The following is a 13,755-nucleotide window of genomic DNA, read 5'->3' as shown; positions in this document are numbered from 1 at the left end:
AATTCCAGCGGCAGGTTTATTCCACGCGCGTTGTTCGGGAGTATGATATATCAACGGGCTCACGCCCCCTTTCCTCTGGGCAGCATGTTTATTCCCGGGCGCTGGCACTTCCCAGGTTGGTCGATCTCCATGGTGAAGGATATCACCGACATAAGCATCCCAGCGCCGCAACTGAGCCACCATAACTTCAAGGCTGCGTCGTCCGCGAGCAGAAGATCGACCTGCCTTACGCGGTTTCTAGTTCTCCGTCCGCAGAGGCCGCGTCGACCTGCCGCACGCGGTCTCACGTTTTCCGACCATGGCGGCCGTTGGTGGCGGCGGCTCATTGCAAGTTTCAACGCGCCAACGCCGTTGGCGGCGACGCCGTCGCCATCGATTTTCTTCATCGTCGCGATTGATTAGGCGTAGGCAACGGAACAGGTTGCTTTTATTCACCTGGTGTGGTCCGAGGATTCGATCTCGTGTTGTTATCCAACTCGGTTCGTACGGAACTCGTTATGATTACGTTAGCTGGATGTAGATGGGCTGATGTTGGGCCGCGAGGAAGAGATGGTGTGATGCACATAGGAAACTGTCTCACGTAAAAGGAAACTGCTCTAAAAAAATCGTAAAAGGAAACTGCTCTCGAGAGGGTTATTGACGGTAATTAAGGATACTGAACGTCTGAACCCAACACGACTTGCCGCACACACATCGATTAGAAACCGGAGCGAACAAGACTCACCCGATGGTACATACGAACGAAAGCGTATTAAGCGACGGACGAAAACATATTTTGACGGACCGAACCGTGGAAACACTTCTCCCTTTATTATTAGGTATAGATACCTACTAATAAAGGAAGTAAGGTTTCTCCCCAAAATTTTCGTCCGTTTTTATATTATCCATACTTTTCAATGAAAATTACTGTTGCTGCCACCGCTTAGTTAACGTGATAAGAATTTCGGTCCAAATAATTCGGTCGAGCGGCCCTTTCCCTCTCTCTGTTTTCCTCTCTGTTTCTCTCCCTTCGGCCGCCGAAGACCGGCCTCCGTCCATCCCCAACTCGGGAAAGAGGCCCCCGCCGCCGAGAACCTAGCGCCGCCTGTCTCCAAATCCTCCTGGGCGAGAACCCGGCCTTTCAGAAGTATTCAGGAGAGTGCAAGCGGAGGTGGTTCCCCCACAGCGCCGGCGCGCTCGGTTTCATCGGGTCCGTCGCAGAGGTGGCCGTGTGTCTGCCTGCCGTCACGAGGTATGTTCCCATCCCCTGCTCAATCGTTGGAGAGAGATTGTGAGGTGATACAGAGAGATGGTCGGGGCGAGCTCGGATCCATCCGCAGGTGACACTTGGCCTGAAGTAGATTGGCGCGACGGTGCTGCTTGCAGGAGGTTGTGGATGGCGCATATGGGAAGAGGAGAGGGAAGGGCACCCGAGAGGAGGCGGGGGTGGCGCATCTGTGCGGCATGAAGGAGCCCATGCTCGGGCGGGCTTGGCTGGGCAGAGAGATGCGGCCATGGTGCTTGCGTGCCCGTGTGCCTAGGAAGGGCTGCTTTGGAATCTATTGTCTGTTGTTTGATACCTTGATCGATGTAGATGGCATATAGAGAAAGATACAGGTTGTGTGAGAAGCTAGCTGATGCTGTTATTACATGTAGTACTGAAATTTGCTAGAGACGAGAGAAATTTTAACTGATATTCGCTACAGTAGATGATTGCTAGCTGCTGCTGCTGCTCTTACATATACAGGAATTTTTACTGAATTTTGCAAGACGATTGCTTGTATACAGTATTGAATTTCGTTAGCCGGTTGCTAGCTTGTACTAAATTTTGTTTGATGATTCCATGTACTAAATTTTGATCCGCTGTTTATTTCTCCCGCAGATGGACAACTTACAATTGGGCAACAATAGAATTTTAGCGATGATGAATGCGGAATTCGGATACATGAATTAGAGCGGCACACCAGATTATAGCCCAATGGGAGAACAACATAAGATGGCAAAATGTTTCTGGATATGCAAAACCAAGATTCAGAAAGAAGCCTCTGCAAGAGGAGACAAATTGGTTGGCGAGAACATGGTGCTCAAGCTGATTAGTTATGCGACATGTCGCAACCTTCATGACATGTCCCACCTGCAGGGGGAGCTCGCGAAGGCCAGGGCTGAACTCGCGGCGGCGAGGGTGGTGATGGCGGTGGCGCACCCGGGCGCCGTCATCCACCCCATCAACTATGAGGACGACGACGACATGGGCTTCCTCCCCAACGACGCGGATGTGAGCGACGCTGCTCGCGTCGTTCGAGAGCCTCTTGAAGCGGCCGTAGGCTACGGCGGCGGAGGCACGCCGCCATACACGCGAAGGAGGCGTTCGCTGAGGAGCAGACGACCATGTACGGCCGCCATGCCGATTAGCTAGAGGTGGACGCGGCGACGGAGACATGGGCGATGGTGGCGGAGGTTGCGCAGGGCAGGGCTGAGGCGGACGCAGACGCGGAGTCGGTGGCGGCGCCCATGTCCCACCTGCAGGGGAAGCTCGCGAAGGCCAAGGAGAAACTCGCGGCAGCGAGGGTGGTGATGGCGGCGGCGCACCCGGCCGCCGTCATCCACGCCATCGACGACGAGGATGACGACGAGATGGGCTTCCTCCCCAACGACGAGGATGTGAGCGACGTTGCTCACGTCGTTCGAGAGCCTCCTGAGGCGGGAGTCGTCTGCAGGCTCTAGCGGCGGAGGCGCAAACTCGCGGCGATGCGCTCCGACCTGGCGGAGGTCGCGTGGATGGTCCGGGACCACACACAGATCGATTGCGAGAACCGCGAGCTACAGAAGGACATCGTGGCGAGGGACGAGGTGGTTGCGGCAGTGGTGAGGGACAAATCCCGCTACCACATCGACCTAGAGGCAGTCGCGAAGGAGGAGGTGGCTCGCGCGGAGGCTTTGGAGGAGTACGCGCGCGTGGCAGCGGAGGAGGAGCTCGCCGCCAGCCCTAGGAAAAACTATATAAAAATTAATTGTAGCAACTTTTGGTGTTCTCCCAGTGCAACACGGACACTTTTGCTAGTTATCATCTCATATATGCATCTTATTTTAGCATCATCTCATCATCCTTCTCCATAGATGTTGATAGCTATCATCGACATGGTGGTTCTGTTGCCCAAATATCTTTTGTCAAGTGCTTATAGTCACCTTCTATCTCATTTTTGTTGGTGCCGTTGCTCTTTAAACCTAAACTTTCCATACATCGTCTATCTCGTCAACCCTATTTTGGTCTTACTCATCACTTGGATTCGTCGGTGGGCAACGAGCCATCTTCCTCTATATCATCCTTCACAACAGATCTCACTCACCGATTTTGCTCCCCACCGGTCAACCGACTCATTGGAAAATATGTACATCCTGACGGGACCCATAGTTGACATTGCTTGCCGCCAAAGAAAATAAGGTGGAGAGTATACTCTGGAGGCAAAGAGTTTTATTTCATTCTTTATAGTTTTAGAAGTATGTGTGTGATTACCGAAGGAAATACTTGCCTTAATTAATGATAACCAAAAAATATTTTAGTTTTCAAAAGGAATTTTCTATTCAATCCTTTTAGTTTTAGTTACTAGGAATAGAAAGCAAGGTATTATCTCTGAAGTATTCTAGTTGGATAAGCACCGAGTAGTATGTAGTGGTAGTCGAGGTGGAGACCGGAAACTAAGAGAGAACAACTTTGCCCATGAGCTTAAGAGGTATCATGCTACTTGTTTTGAGGCTTGTGGAAGGTTACTATCATTCATGGTAAATCTTAACTTGTTGCTTCTAGACTATCCCTTGTTGTTCATCTTCTCCTTGCATATCATCTGTCTTGCCTCTAGGCCCATGCTTATTCTTGTTCATAATACTTCTGCCTTGAACCACTAACCGTCAAGGAATGGATGTTTATAAGGGACTTTTCGGCACTTGTCAACGCCTTGCATATTATCCCAGAAGATAAGATCAATTTGTGAACATCTTAGAGCATGTGCATTTTATCGATCTCATATATGCATCTTGTTTTAGCATCGTCTCATCATCCTTCTTCATAGATGTTGATAGCTATCATCGATATGGTGGTTCTTCCCAAATATCTTTTATCGAGTGTTTATATCCACCTTCTATCTCATTTTTGTTATTGCCATTGCTCCTTAAATCTAAACTTTTCATACATCATCTATCTTGCCAACCCTATTTTGTTCTTACTCGTCACATGGATTCATCGGTGGGCAGCGAGCCAATGAGTCATCTTCCTCTATATCATCCTTCACGATGGATCTCACTCACGGATTTTGCTCGCCACCAGTCAACCGACTCATTGGAAAAAATATGTACATCCTATCGGGACCCATAGTTGACCTTGCTTGCCGCCAAAGAAAATAAGGTGGAGAGTTAACTCTGGAGGCGAAGAGTTTTATTTCATTCTTTATAGTTTTATAAGTATCTGTGTGATTACCGAAGGAAGTACTTGCCTTAATTAATAATAACCTAAAAACTATTTTAGTTTGCAAACGGATTTTTCAACTCACTGCTTTTAGTTTTTGTTACTAGGAATAGAAAGCAAGGTATTATATTTGAAGCATCTAGTTTGATAAGTACCGAGTAGTATGCACCGGTAGTCGAGGTGGAAATCGGAAACTAAGAGAGAGTGCGAACGACTTTCCCATGAGCTCAAGAGGTATTATGCTACTTGTTTTGAGGCTTGGGGAAGGTTACTATCATGCATGGTAAAGGTTAACTTGTTGCTTCTAGACTATCCCTTGCTGTTCACCTTCTTCTTGCATATCATATGTCTTGCATCTAGGCCCATGCTTATTCTTGTTCATAATACTTCTGCCTTGAACCACTAGCTGTCAAGGTATATATATTTGTAAGGGATTTTCCGGCAGTTGTCATTGACTTGCATATTGTCCCAGAAGATAAGATTAATTTGTGAACCTCTTAGAGCATGTAAGATGCAAGTTATTAGAGAGGTGTTTAGCTGAAGGAACGGACTTCTTGCCACGTAGACAAGCATTGGTGTTTATTTTTAAGGATGAGTGCTTGTGCATTTTAATAGCAATAACTACATAGTGTTTTAATAAGCACCTACAAATAGGTCTTTGCATTGGAAGATTTACAATTCATATAGGTGCCTAGTGATGTGGCAATACTCTCTTTATCATTAAGCGCTAACACATAAGCACCTTTCATTGTACATGCCCTTGAAGTAGCTTCTCCGTGTATACTCCAAAAATGGAAAGGATGCATATGGTGTAAACAACCTTAATACTTAGGTCTCGAACGTCGGTGTAGTTGTGCTAATAAATAAATAGATGACATTGCAGAAAGCATGTAATAAGACTTTGGCTGCTAATGCACAAAGATATTTTCAGAGGTAAGATAGAAATAGTATTATTAGATATGTCATTAAAAAATCTAGTGTGCCTTGTGTTACAAAAAAAATCAAATAGATATCAAATCTAGTGCACCTTGTGTGTTGGAAACTTTTCCTCACATAGAAGATACATCTATTTGTGCTTAACGATGTTTCCCCTATGTCTCTTCTAAGCCACAGATTTTTTTTCTCGTTTATGCCTCCCCCAAATCTAAAAAATCACCATTTATACTTTTTGAGAAGCCAAAAATTGTAAGTCAGGAAGTTCAAACATTTTGTTTTATTTTGTGGTTCGATGCAAAATTTTGGGTTGGAGCATCTAGGCCAGAAAGTTGGAACCTTTCTTTCATGTGAATTTGATGCTGTTTTCTCTTTGGTTCAAAGCTTGTGGGGCTAGGGATGCAGCTTGTATCAAGTTTAGTGCAAAGTTATGGTCACTGGGGGTGGCTAAATGAACATGAACTAGAAGTTCAAATCGTGGTGTTGTTAGTAGAAAATTTACTAGCCTATGCAATCGAAAGCTTTGCCACGCATTATCTGTTTTTGCCAGTCAGGTACCTGTTCATCCACTGCACAAGGAATACACAAACATATCTCGAAGGGTGAATAGGAGAAATGTCACCAAGTTTCCTGGTTTTGACAATGAATGGCAACTCATTAACTATTGAGCGCTCAGTCATCTGTGAAACACAGATTGAAATTCTTGCAATTTCAAGATGCATGTTTGGAAGGAGCTCTTGCACCTTATAGAATAGCCCCCAACGAGTACTACTGTAAGAAATTTAGAAACAACAGAGCTTAAAGGTAAAGTTCATTCACAAATTGATAATTTTCCAGATAGAACTAAGGTACTGTTTTGTTCATTTTACAACACCGAACAAGAGCAAGACAGACATTCTCAAGAGTCACGGCAACTCAGACTGACCAAAAGACATGGTGACGGCAATGCATAAATTTTATCCTTGCTCTCCATGGGTACAATATGATGACACTAGAGTTTACTTTCGAAAGCTACATTTTCTTGCAAGCTTCAGTAAGCAGACTCATCTAGTTTCCACAATTTGCTTTGGTTGCGCAGCAGACCAGCGGCTGAAGCTGTTGCTGCTGCTTCTGACTGGCAAGCACAATGAGAGCAAGCTTACCGGATAACAATTAACACCACCAAAACCTGGAAGAGGAAGCGAAAGATCGGATTAGGAAGGCGCCACGGTTGCCAGTATTTTTATACCAAGCATAATGTAACAACACCTATTTAAAGCCAGGAAAAGGTAAACATGAGACGGTGCTAATTGATATATGTGTGCAGCACATAGTAGTAGATTGAGCACTGTGTCTGTTAGCAAAAGCATTCTTCTCCTAAAAAATATCTTGTGGTGGCTATGGTACATACAACTTTTAGTTACTATTCGTTGAAAAACTAGACCCTGCTCACCATTTGCTCACCCTCCACCAGTCCCACTTGTAGGATAATTAGTGGACGATGAAAAAGGTTGCTTAATTTTCATACAAACGTACCATGGTCATTCTTAAACTCTTTTAGGAACTTTCTTGCATGTACTGCATTTCTTGTTAGAAGTAAAACACAGTTGCAAAAAGAAAAGGGAAACCTTGTTTTATGCGAACCTGTTTCTCAGCTTTTCTCATATGCGTCTTCTCGGTGACCACCACTCTTCCATTCAGTTTCATCATCTGCTTCCCTCCGTTCATCATTTTCACCATCGCTTTCACTCACCGTCTCCCACTCGGAGTCATCAGCCTCTTGACCAAAAGCATCACTAGCATCTCCCTCACAATGGATTCCCCCATGTTTTAGCGATGATTCCCTGAATAACCAAGCTGCACGCATCTGCTTCTTTACCAATCGCTCGGCATAATCAGGAACCTTGTTTTGCCTCAAGGACAGATCAGGATCATTGGACTGAGAGCATTCATTTATAAAGAGAATTGCATCCAGCAGGCTCTCTTTTGCTAAACCGAGCATATCATATGCTTGAGCCCTTCTCCACAAACTTTTGGCATGTCGATTCAAAGGACTATGAAGACACAATGCACGGGTAGCATCACTGATGGCAGCCAAAGGTTGCTGCAGGAGAAGATAGCACTGAGCTCGGTTGCTATGAAGCACCACCCTTTCTTTCTTAGATTTCATTGGACACAATGCAAGTGCTTCGGAGTATTTGGCTGCAGCTCCTTCAATATTTCCTGAAGAGAACAGAGAATTTCCTTCCAATTTTACAACCAACGCTGCAGCTTGTTTAATATGAAGATCCTCCTTTGGCATACTCTTTTCTGATTTCATTTTCTGCTTGAAACTCAAGAGTTCATCAATTTCTTCTTTGGTGTGACTACTAATTGAATTCCGTGAACTCCCGTTTTGTTGCATACATTCTTGGAGGACTGTGACTATAGTGTCCCCCAGCTTCTTGTAATCACCGAGTGTGGAAATATCTGCTAAATCTATCAATGTTGGGGCGATTTTATCTATAACCTGTACACAGAAAAAAAGTGACTAAAGCTACATAAATAAAGCTTCACAAACTATTAGAGGTTGCATTCAAACCGGACTAGTGATAACTAAGTGTTTTTTGGCCAGTAATCAGCAAAAATAACCATTAGGAAGTAGCTTCAACGAAAAGAAAGCGGACATAGCTTGCAGTACACAATATCTGAAATGTTGAACAGTTTGACATAATTGTACCACTTAAAACAGAAAACAGATGCAGCATGCCACTTCCTAATACAGAACTGAAGCTGAACATCAGTATTCAAAATTATCAGCAGTTGGTAGCTCAAAATACTCAACTCTTCATTTCCTTAAGAGTTATGTAACTTGCAATTAAGTCTAAGGAAACTATTGTTATAAGTCCGAGGAGCAGCACATACTTCTAACTTTCCTAAATTGTTTATCAAACAGTAGCTCCACCAAGCTATTTCATAACCACTCAGCGTGTATGTGTCCGCTAAATGTACCGTGCACAGGGAAAGTAGTGACCAAAGCTACAAGAAACAAATCTAAACAAATAGCTATAGCTTTCCAGTTCCTAATATATAAAGTGAAGCTTAGCATCCGTGTTCTAAATTTGCCAGATTTTGGTAGCTCAAATTTTTCTTGTAAGAAATCATGTCAATTGCATTTAAACAGTAACAAAACTTCTTGTTCTCAGGTCCAAGGAACAACATTGTACTTATCAATGTCTTAAAGCAGTTCAAAAGAAATATAAACTGGCCATTTCAGTTAGGACATGAGAATGTGCACCAAGTTATTTATAAATACACAAAATTAGAATTCTTGGTCATGCTAAAGCATCCCTTCAAGCATTGAGTAAAATGTAGAATGTCTTACCTTATGATATGTACTAGGATCCTGCATTAACCACAGTAGACAATCAACGGCCATGTATTGCCAGTCATCTGAAGAACGAGCAATGTTGCATAAAGCTTCAAGGACACTAGAAATACTAGCAACGTGACCTCGGCCAAGCTTGCTCTGGCAGATTGTTCTTAGCAAACCAACACCAGCAGGCGAGTTCTCATTCACAAGTCCACCCCACATACCGGGTAACTTAGCTAGAAATTCAGGCTTGCAGATATCATGGAGAAACTCAGGTTTAAATGCAAAGCAGTTTATGAGCTGCAAAGACCAGCATTGCAGTTGGCTAGCCCATTCCTCAGCTTTACGAGATTCCATTTCAGCGCCACCCATGCCACGTGTAAGAAGATCACAGTGGTAGCCAAGTCTGCGATCTACGAACTGGTAGAAGTGAGAGTACACAATTTCTAGCGAGCTTGAGGCAAGTTGGATGGCAAGCTCAAGTACTTCTCCATGATCAGCAACAGCAGGGAAAGTACTAGGGTATGTAGCCAGATGCCCCAAAGCTCGAACGGCAACTCTTTGCTCCACCCAAGTCAGCCTACCTCTTAAGAGTTCAACTAGCGGAGGTATCACTCCGGCACGAACAGCACGCTCTGCAAACTCCTCCATGTTCATCGTGTAAGATCCGATAACATGCGCCGCGTAATACGGGATGTAAATATTCTGATCATGCGAGAGCCAGCGCCTGTTTTTCAGGCCCTTCCATATCAGAGCGGCCATGCACTCGAATATCCCCAGGTTGATGAACTCGGGGTCATTCGGGTGCGCCATCGCAGTGTTCCAAAGGCCGCTGATAGGGAGAACCTGGCCGTCGTCATCTTGGGAAGGAAGCTCTCTGAAGAACTTCAGCACGCTCGCTCTCCGCTTGCTAGGGTTTGCCTCCTTCATGACGCAGAAGAAGCATCCGGGATAAGGGCAATCAGCAGGTATTTTATCCATCGCGAGAACAGGGTAGACCTTATCCAGTTGTGTATTCAGATCCTCCAAATCATGCTTCGAACTGCATCATTGAACAATAGTATCAGAAAGTTGAAAAACAAAAAATCCTCCAAGGACACAGAGCACGGTCTACAAGGCCATCTAGCAGCAAATAACTATAGCACGCTTTCTGGCCTACCTTTTATTTCCTTGTGCGTCACTTCTTAAGTTTGGCAGTCGAACAGGCGATAAATGTGCACTGTTAACTGGCAAAAGCTACCAACGCATTTATAGCAGCTAGCAACTCCTCCAAAGTAAAGCGAGATTCACCCAAATCTCCCGATACTACGTCGGGCATGTTCTACTCGTATGTGAACGGTAGTAGCGAGGGCTCACCGAACATGGAAACTCGTTATATTTTTTTCCTTTTGGCGGATGGGAGGGAGGCAGTTCCAGGCGAGCACGAGATGTTCTGTGTGTTTTTTTTTCCCGTGTTCTAGAAAAAGATGTCGTATTTTTCCTGGTATTATGTAGGATATATTATTGCGTCCCAGCTTCCTAGAATTCGTAGCAGAACTGTGCGATGAAATGACAAGTGCAAATTAAACTGACACGGACGCCCAACGGTGTAGTGAGCCAGCACTAAGTTGATCCATAATAATGGAAACTATGCGTGGGGGCTCGTCCCTCTAAACCTAATACCTACTGATCTCACGTTCTTGTCATACCCCTGGTTTGAATCTAGCTAGCGTTTGAATCTCCCACCAGGGGGAGAATCGCCAATTCGCCATGGAACCACACAGTGTCATCAAAACGAAAACTCAGAAACGGAACTGGCAAACCAGGCTCCGCTAAAACAGCAGCACCGCGTTCCCTTGCCGTTTATCAGCAAGAACCGAGACCCCTGCGGGGTGGCACGGTTTCTGGAGCCCAAACCCTACCTCGGAGGTCACACACTCTACCCCCAGCGGGATGCCAAGCGCGGAGCACCCCAGCCGCCCCCCCGGGAACTCGCACAGAGCTGGAACCCGGCAAAGAGAAGAGCGGCACTGGAAATTTGTAGGCGCGGGGGGGAGGAAAGGGGAACGAACCGCTGAATCGACGTCGGCGGCTGGAGCCCGGCCGCCCGGCCGCGGAGTCGTCGAATGTAGGTAGGTTGGGAACCAGCGCCGGAGGGTGGATCGGGCGGGCGGGCGGGGAGGGGTTCCCGGCTGGTCTTCCGGCGCTACTGGATTTGGTTCCGCTTTGATTTGATTTGATTTGATTTGAGTGAGAGTGGGGGGAGGAGGAGGAAAGGAAGGACGACGAAATAATCAGTGCGGCGTGTACCGGCGCTGGAAGCTGCAACTTGCGAGCGGGACCAGGCCGGCCCCAGTGTCGTCCTTTGTGTCGCGCCCATGCCTGCCTGGAGTGGAGCCTGGTCCGGTGCTTCCGCTACTGCTTCTCCCGGTTTACCCCTCGTGGCACTTTGGTAGCGTGGGTCCGAATAGTGGCTCATACCGCCTCCGCCCGTCCGGAGCGAGCCACGGACCAAAAATAGCATGTTATTTGGTAGGTCGGGCCGCATTGTTTACGTTGAAAAAGGTTTTATATTTGTTTGGTATCATCTAGGCATGTTCAAGGTCACCTCTTCTCTACAACTAGTACACTTACCATCCTATCATCTCCCATCACATAGAAATCAGTTCATGACAGTTGCAGACTAACGAAGCTAGCAGTTCACGAAATCAGCGCTAGCTAGTACAGATGGTAGTTCATAACGATACTCCATAACTACTACGAAAGGTAGTCTATCATCACGGGGTAGTTCAACATACAGGGATCAAATTGGGGTTCGAGAAACAGGGGAGCAAAGGGGGGGTTCTTCTTCTTCTTCTTCACTTCCTCCTCACTTCTTCTGCTCAGATGGTGGTGTTGCCTCTGGCTTTCCACATTGCGTCTACCCACTCTTTCCTCTTCTCCTTCCAGGCACCATTGCCGCATGCGTCCACGCCATGGCCGGTCTCTACCTCATCAAAAGTGATAACCTCTTCGAAGAACTCATCCTCGCCCCAACCCAGTATCCAGTTTTGAAGAATGCAGCAAGCGAGGACCAGCTTTACTTGAGTGTCAAAAGTGTGGAACGGTTTCTGGTTGAGGACTTTGAACCTGTTCTTCAATGCGGCAAAGGTCCTCTCAATGGTGACTCTAAGGCTTGAGTGTCTCAGATTGAACAACTCTTTCGTATTCTGAGGTCGGTGCATCGGAGAGAACTCGTTGAGGTGGTAACTTGTTTTAAGGGAGGTAGAATACCAGTTCGGCATGCATATCCAGCATCTCCAAGGTAGAACTTACCCTCAGGGATTTGCAACCCATCAGGCTTTGACAAGCTGTCAGCCAGGATGCTCGCGTCATGAGCAGAACCCTCCCACCCAGCAAGCACTAGGTGAACCTCATATCGAAATCCACAGCTGCTAGCACGTTCTGCCTGGTGTAGTGCTTCCTCCCGCGGAATGCTGCAGACATTGATCTCGGTACCTTTGCAGTCACATTAGTACCATCAATAGTCCCAATGCAATCCTATCAAAAAATTAGCACACGGTCATGTTTCACCCTGAAATACGGGAACTACCTATAGATGTTCTTGATCTTGGGTGGTGTTTTCGTTGATGCTGGTTTGATAATTTCACCTCTGAGCTCCTCAATTGCGTACAACACTTGCTGGAAGTACCGAAGTACCGAGAGATAGTCTTCGTGGATCGCCTGAATGTGCTACGACTCTGAATCTCTGGTTATGACCCACGACATGAAGAAACATTGCGACTTGTTCTTCGACAGAGGTGTGGATGCTATCAACCAGCAGTCCTCTCTCCTTGAACGTTTTCACAAGTGCAAAGAAAGGGTTCTTCTCATCTAAAGCATCTGGATAGCCTGTACGTCGTTGGAGTTGTAGATGCAGTTTAGGTTCGCCGTCCTCTCCTAATCTTGTTGTAACATATGACCGTAACTGACACGAGGAAAAGCAGCATGCCTAACTACTCTCTTGTGCACCATCGGGATCCATGCTTGTATGCAAACGATGAGTGTTGCCGCGTGATGCAAGCTGGAGTTGGTCGGTCTACTCAAACAAGATCTATGCATTAGGAATTGTCTTATAGAACCCAACTAGTTCTACCAACATAAAATCTGACACTACAGTGGACCAGAGGAGTTTTCACTTACCTTCGTCATGGCGGATGATGGACACATCCGAAAGCCGCCGCAGATGTGCACAGGCTCCGCCGCGGCTGGAAACAAGGACCCTGGTCGCCGCAGACCGAAGAAGATGCGCACTGCCAGATCTGGGTCGCCGTAGGCGCCGCTGGTGCAAAAATTGGGGGAAGGGAAAATTTGGGAGGGAACTAATGGAGAGGGTAACCGAAAAGGGAGGTTACCTCTACCTTTGCCGCGCAACGCCGCTGGGATTTCGGCTTCTCCCGCCATGCCGAGTCGGAGCGCCCACGCGAACGGCGTTGTCGATTTTCATCTCGCTAGCCTATCCCTGGAGAAACTGTCAAACTGGGTGTTCCTCCCGAGCCTATCCCGGGAGACCGGGAGTGCTTTAAGACCCGTGTGATGCGACAACACGAAGGAGTCCAGGTAACCAAACGGCCCAAAAATTGCGGGGCACATGCGAGCAAAGGACGCCCGGTATCTCCGGCAATCAGTCCTCCAGTCCTGACATTGGAGTCTGGAAGATCAGCCCTCAACTAATTTCTTTGATATACTTCAAAAAAAAACTAATTTCTTTGATAGTAACTTCGACTAGTTGATAATGCTATGATATACTGGCGATCTCAGTGAGAAGGTTTCAGTCCCTAGTTAACTGAGCCCTACGACTTCTGCCCTGCTGATTGCCTGGTTCATATCACCTGCCCGCCACATAATTTATCAATTTATCACATCGGTCAGGCATCGAACAAAGGAAAACAAAGTGGTGTTACCACTGCAAAGCAGTTTATAATACTCCATTGCCAGGGTAGACAAGCTTATAACTGGATTAGGCATGTGCAGCATCACAACAATGATTAAATATGAGATGAGATAATACTCACTGAGCCGCGGCATTCCAAAA

The 13,755-nt window shown here is 46.4% G+C and overlaps 1 protein-coding gene and 1 long non-coding RNA gene across 2 annotated transcripts; one reads left to right on the top strand and one right to left on the bottom strand.

The window, feature by feature from the left end:
* The first annotated feature begins 936 nt into the window (after positions 1-936).
* LOC127301180 (uncharacterized) lies at positions 937-3,176 on the top strand. The gene is made up of 2 exons (XR_007851900.2): positions 937-1,231; positions 1,862-3,176. It is a non-coding gene; the product is annotated as an uncharacterized lncRNA (long non-coding RNA).
* A 2,993-nt stretch (positions 3,177-6,169) lies between these two features.
* Positions 6,170-10,905, bottom strand: LOC127301176 (uncharacterized). Its single transcript, XM_051331399.2, has 4 exons — positions 10,754-10,905; positions 8,715-9,744; positions 6,995-7,859; positions 6,170-6,539 (listed from the first exon to the last, which is right to left on the bottom strand). Exons 2-3 carry the CDS (start codon positions 9,681-9,683, stop codon positions 7,002-7,004), a joined length of 1,827 nt encoding a protein of 608 aa, XP_051187359.1. The 5' UTR covers positions 9,684-9,744; positions 10,754-10,905; the 3' UTR covers positions 6,170-6,539; positions 6,995-7,001.
* Between the last annotated feature and the right edge of the window lie 2,850 nt (positions 10,906-13,755).

This window comes from Lolium perenne, chromosome 5 (assembly GCF_019359855.2).
Source record: "Lolium perenne isolate Kyuss_39 chromosome 5, Kyuss_2.0, whole genome shotgun sequence".
NCBI lineage: Eukaryota > Viridiplantae > Streptophyta > Magnoliopsida > Poales > Poaceae > Lolium > Lolium perenne.
Note: the sequence above shows the minus strand (reverse complement) of the source record. Positions and strands in the feature narration are given on the sequence as shown.

Excerpts from the sequence above, each read along its gene's own strand:
- LOC127301176 (XM_051331399.2), bottom strand. The coding sequence starts at position 9,683 with ATGGATAAAATACCTGCTGATTGCCCTTATCCCGGATGCTTCTTCTGC. Across the intron at positions 7,860-8,714 it reads ATCCTAGTACATATCATAAG|GTTATAGATAAAATCGCCCC; the intron begins GTAAGACATTCT and ends TTCTGTGTACAG.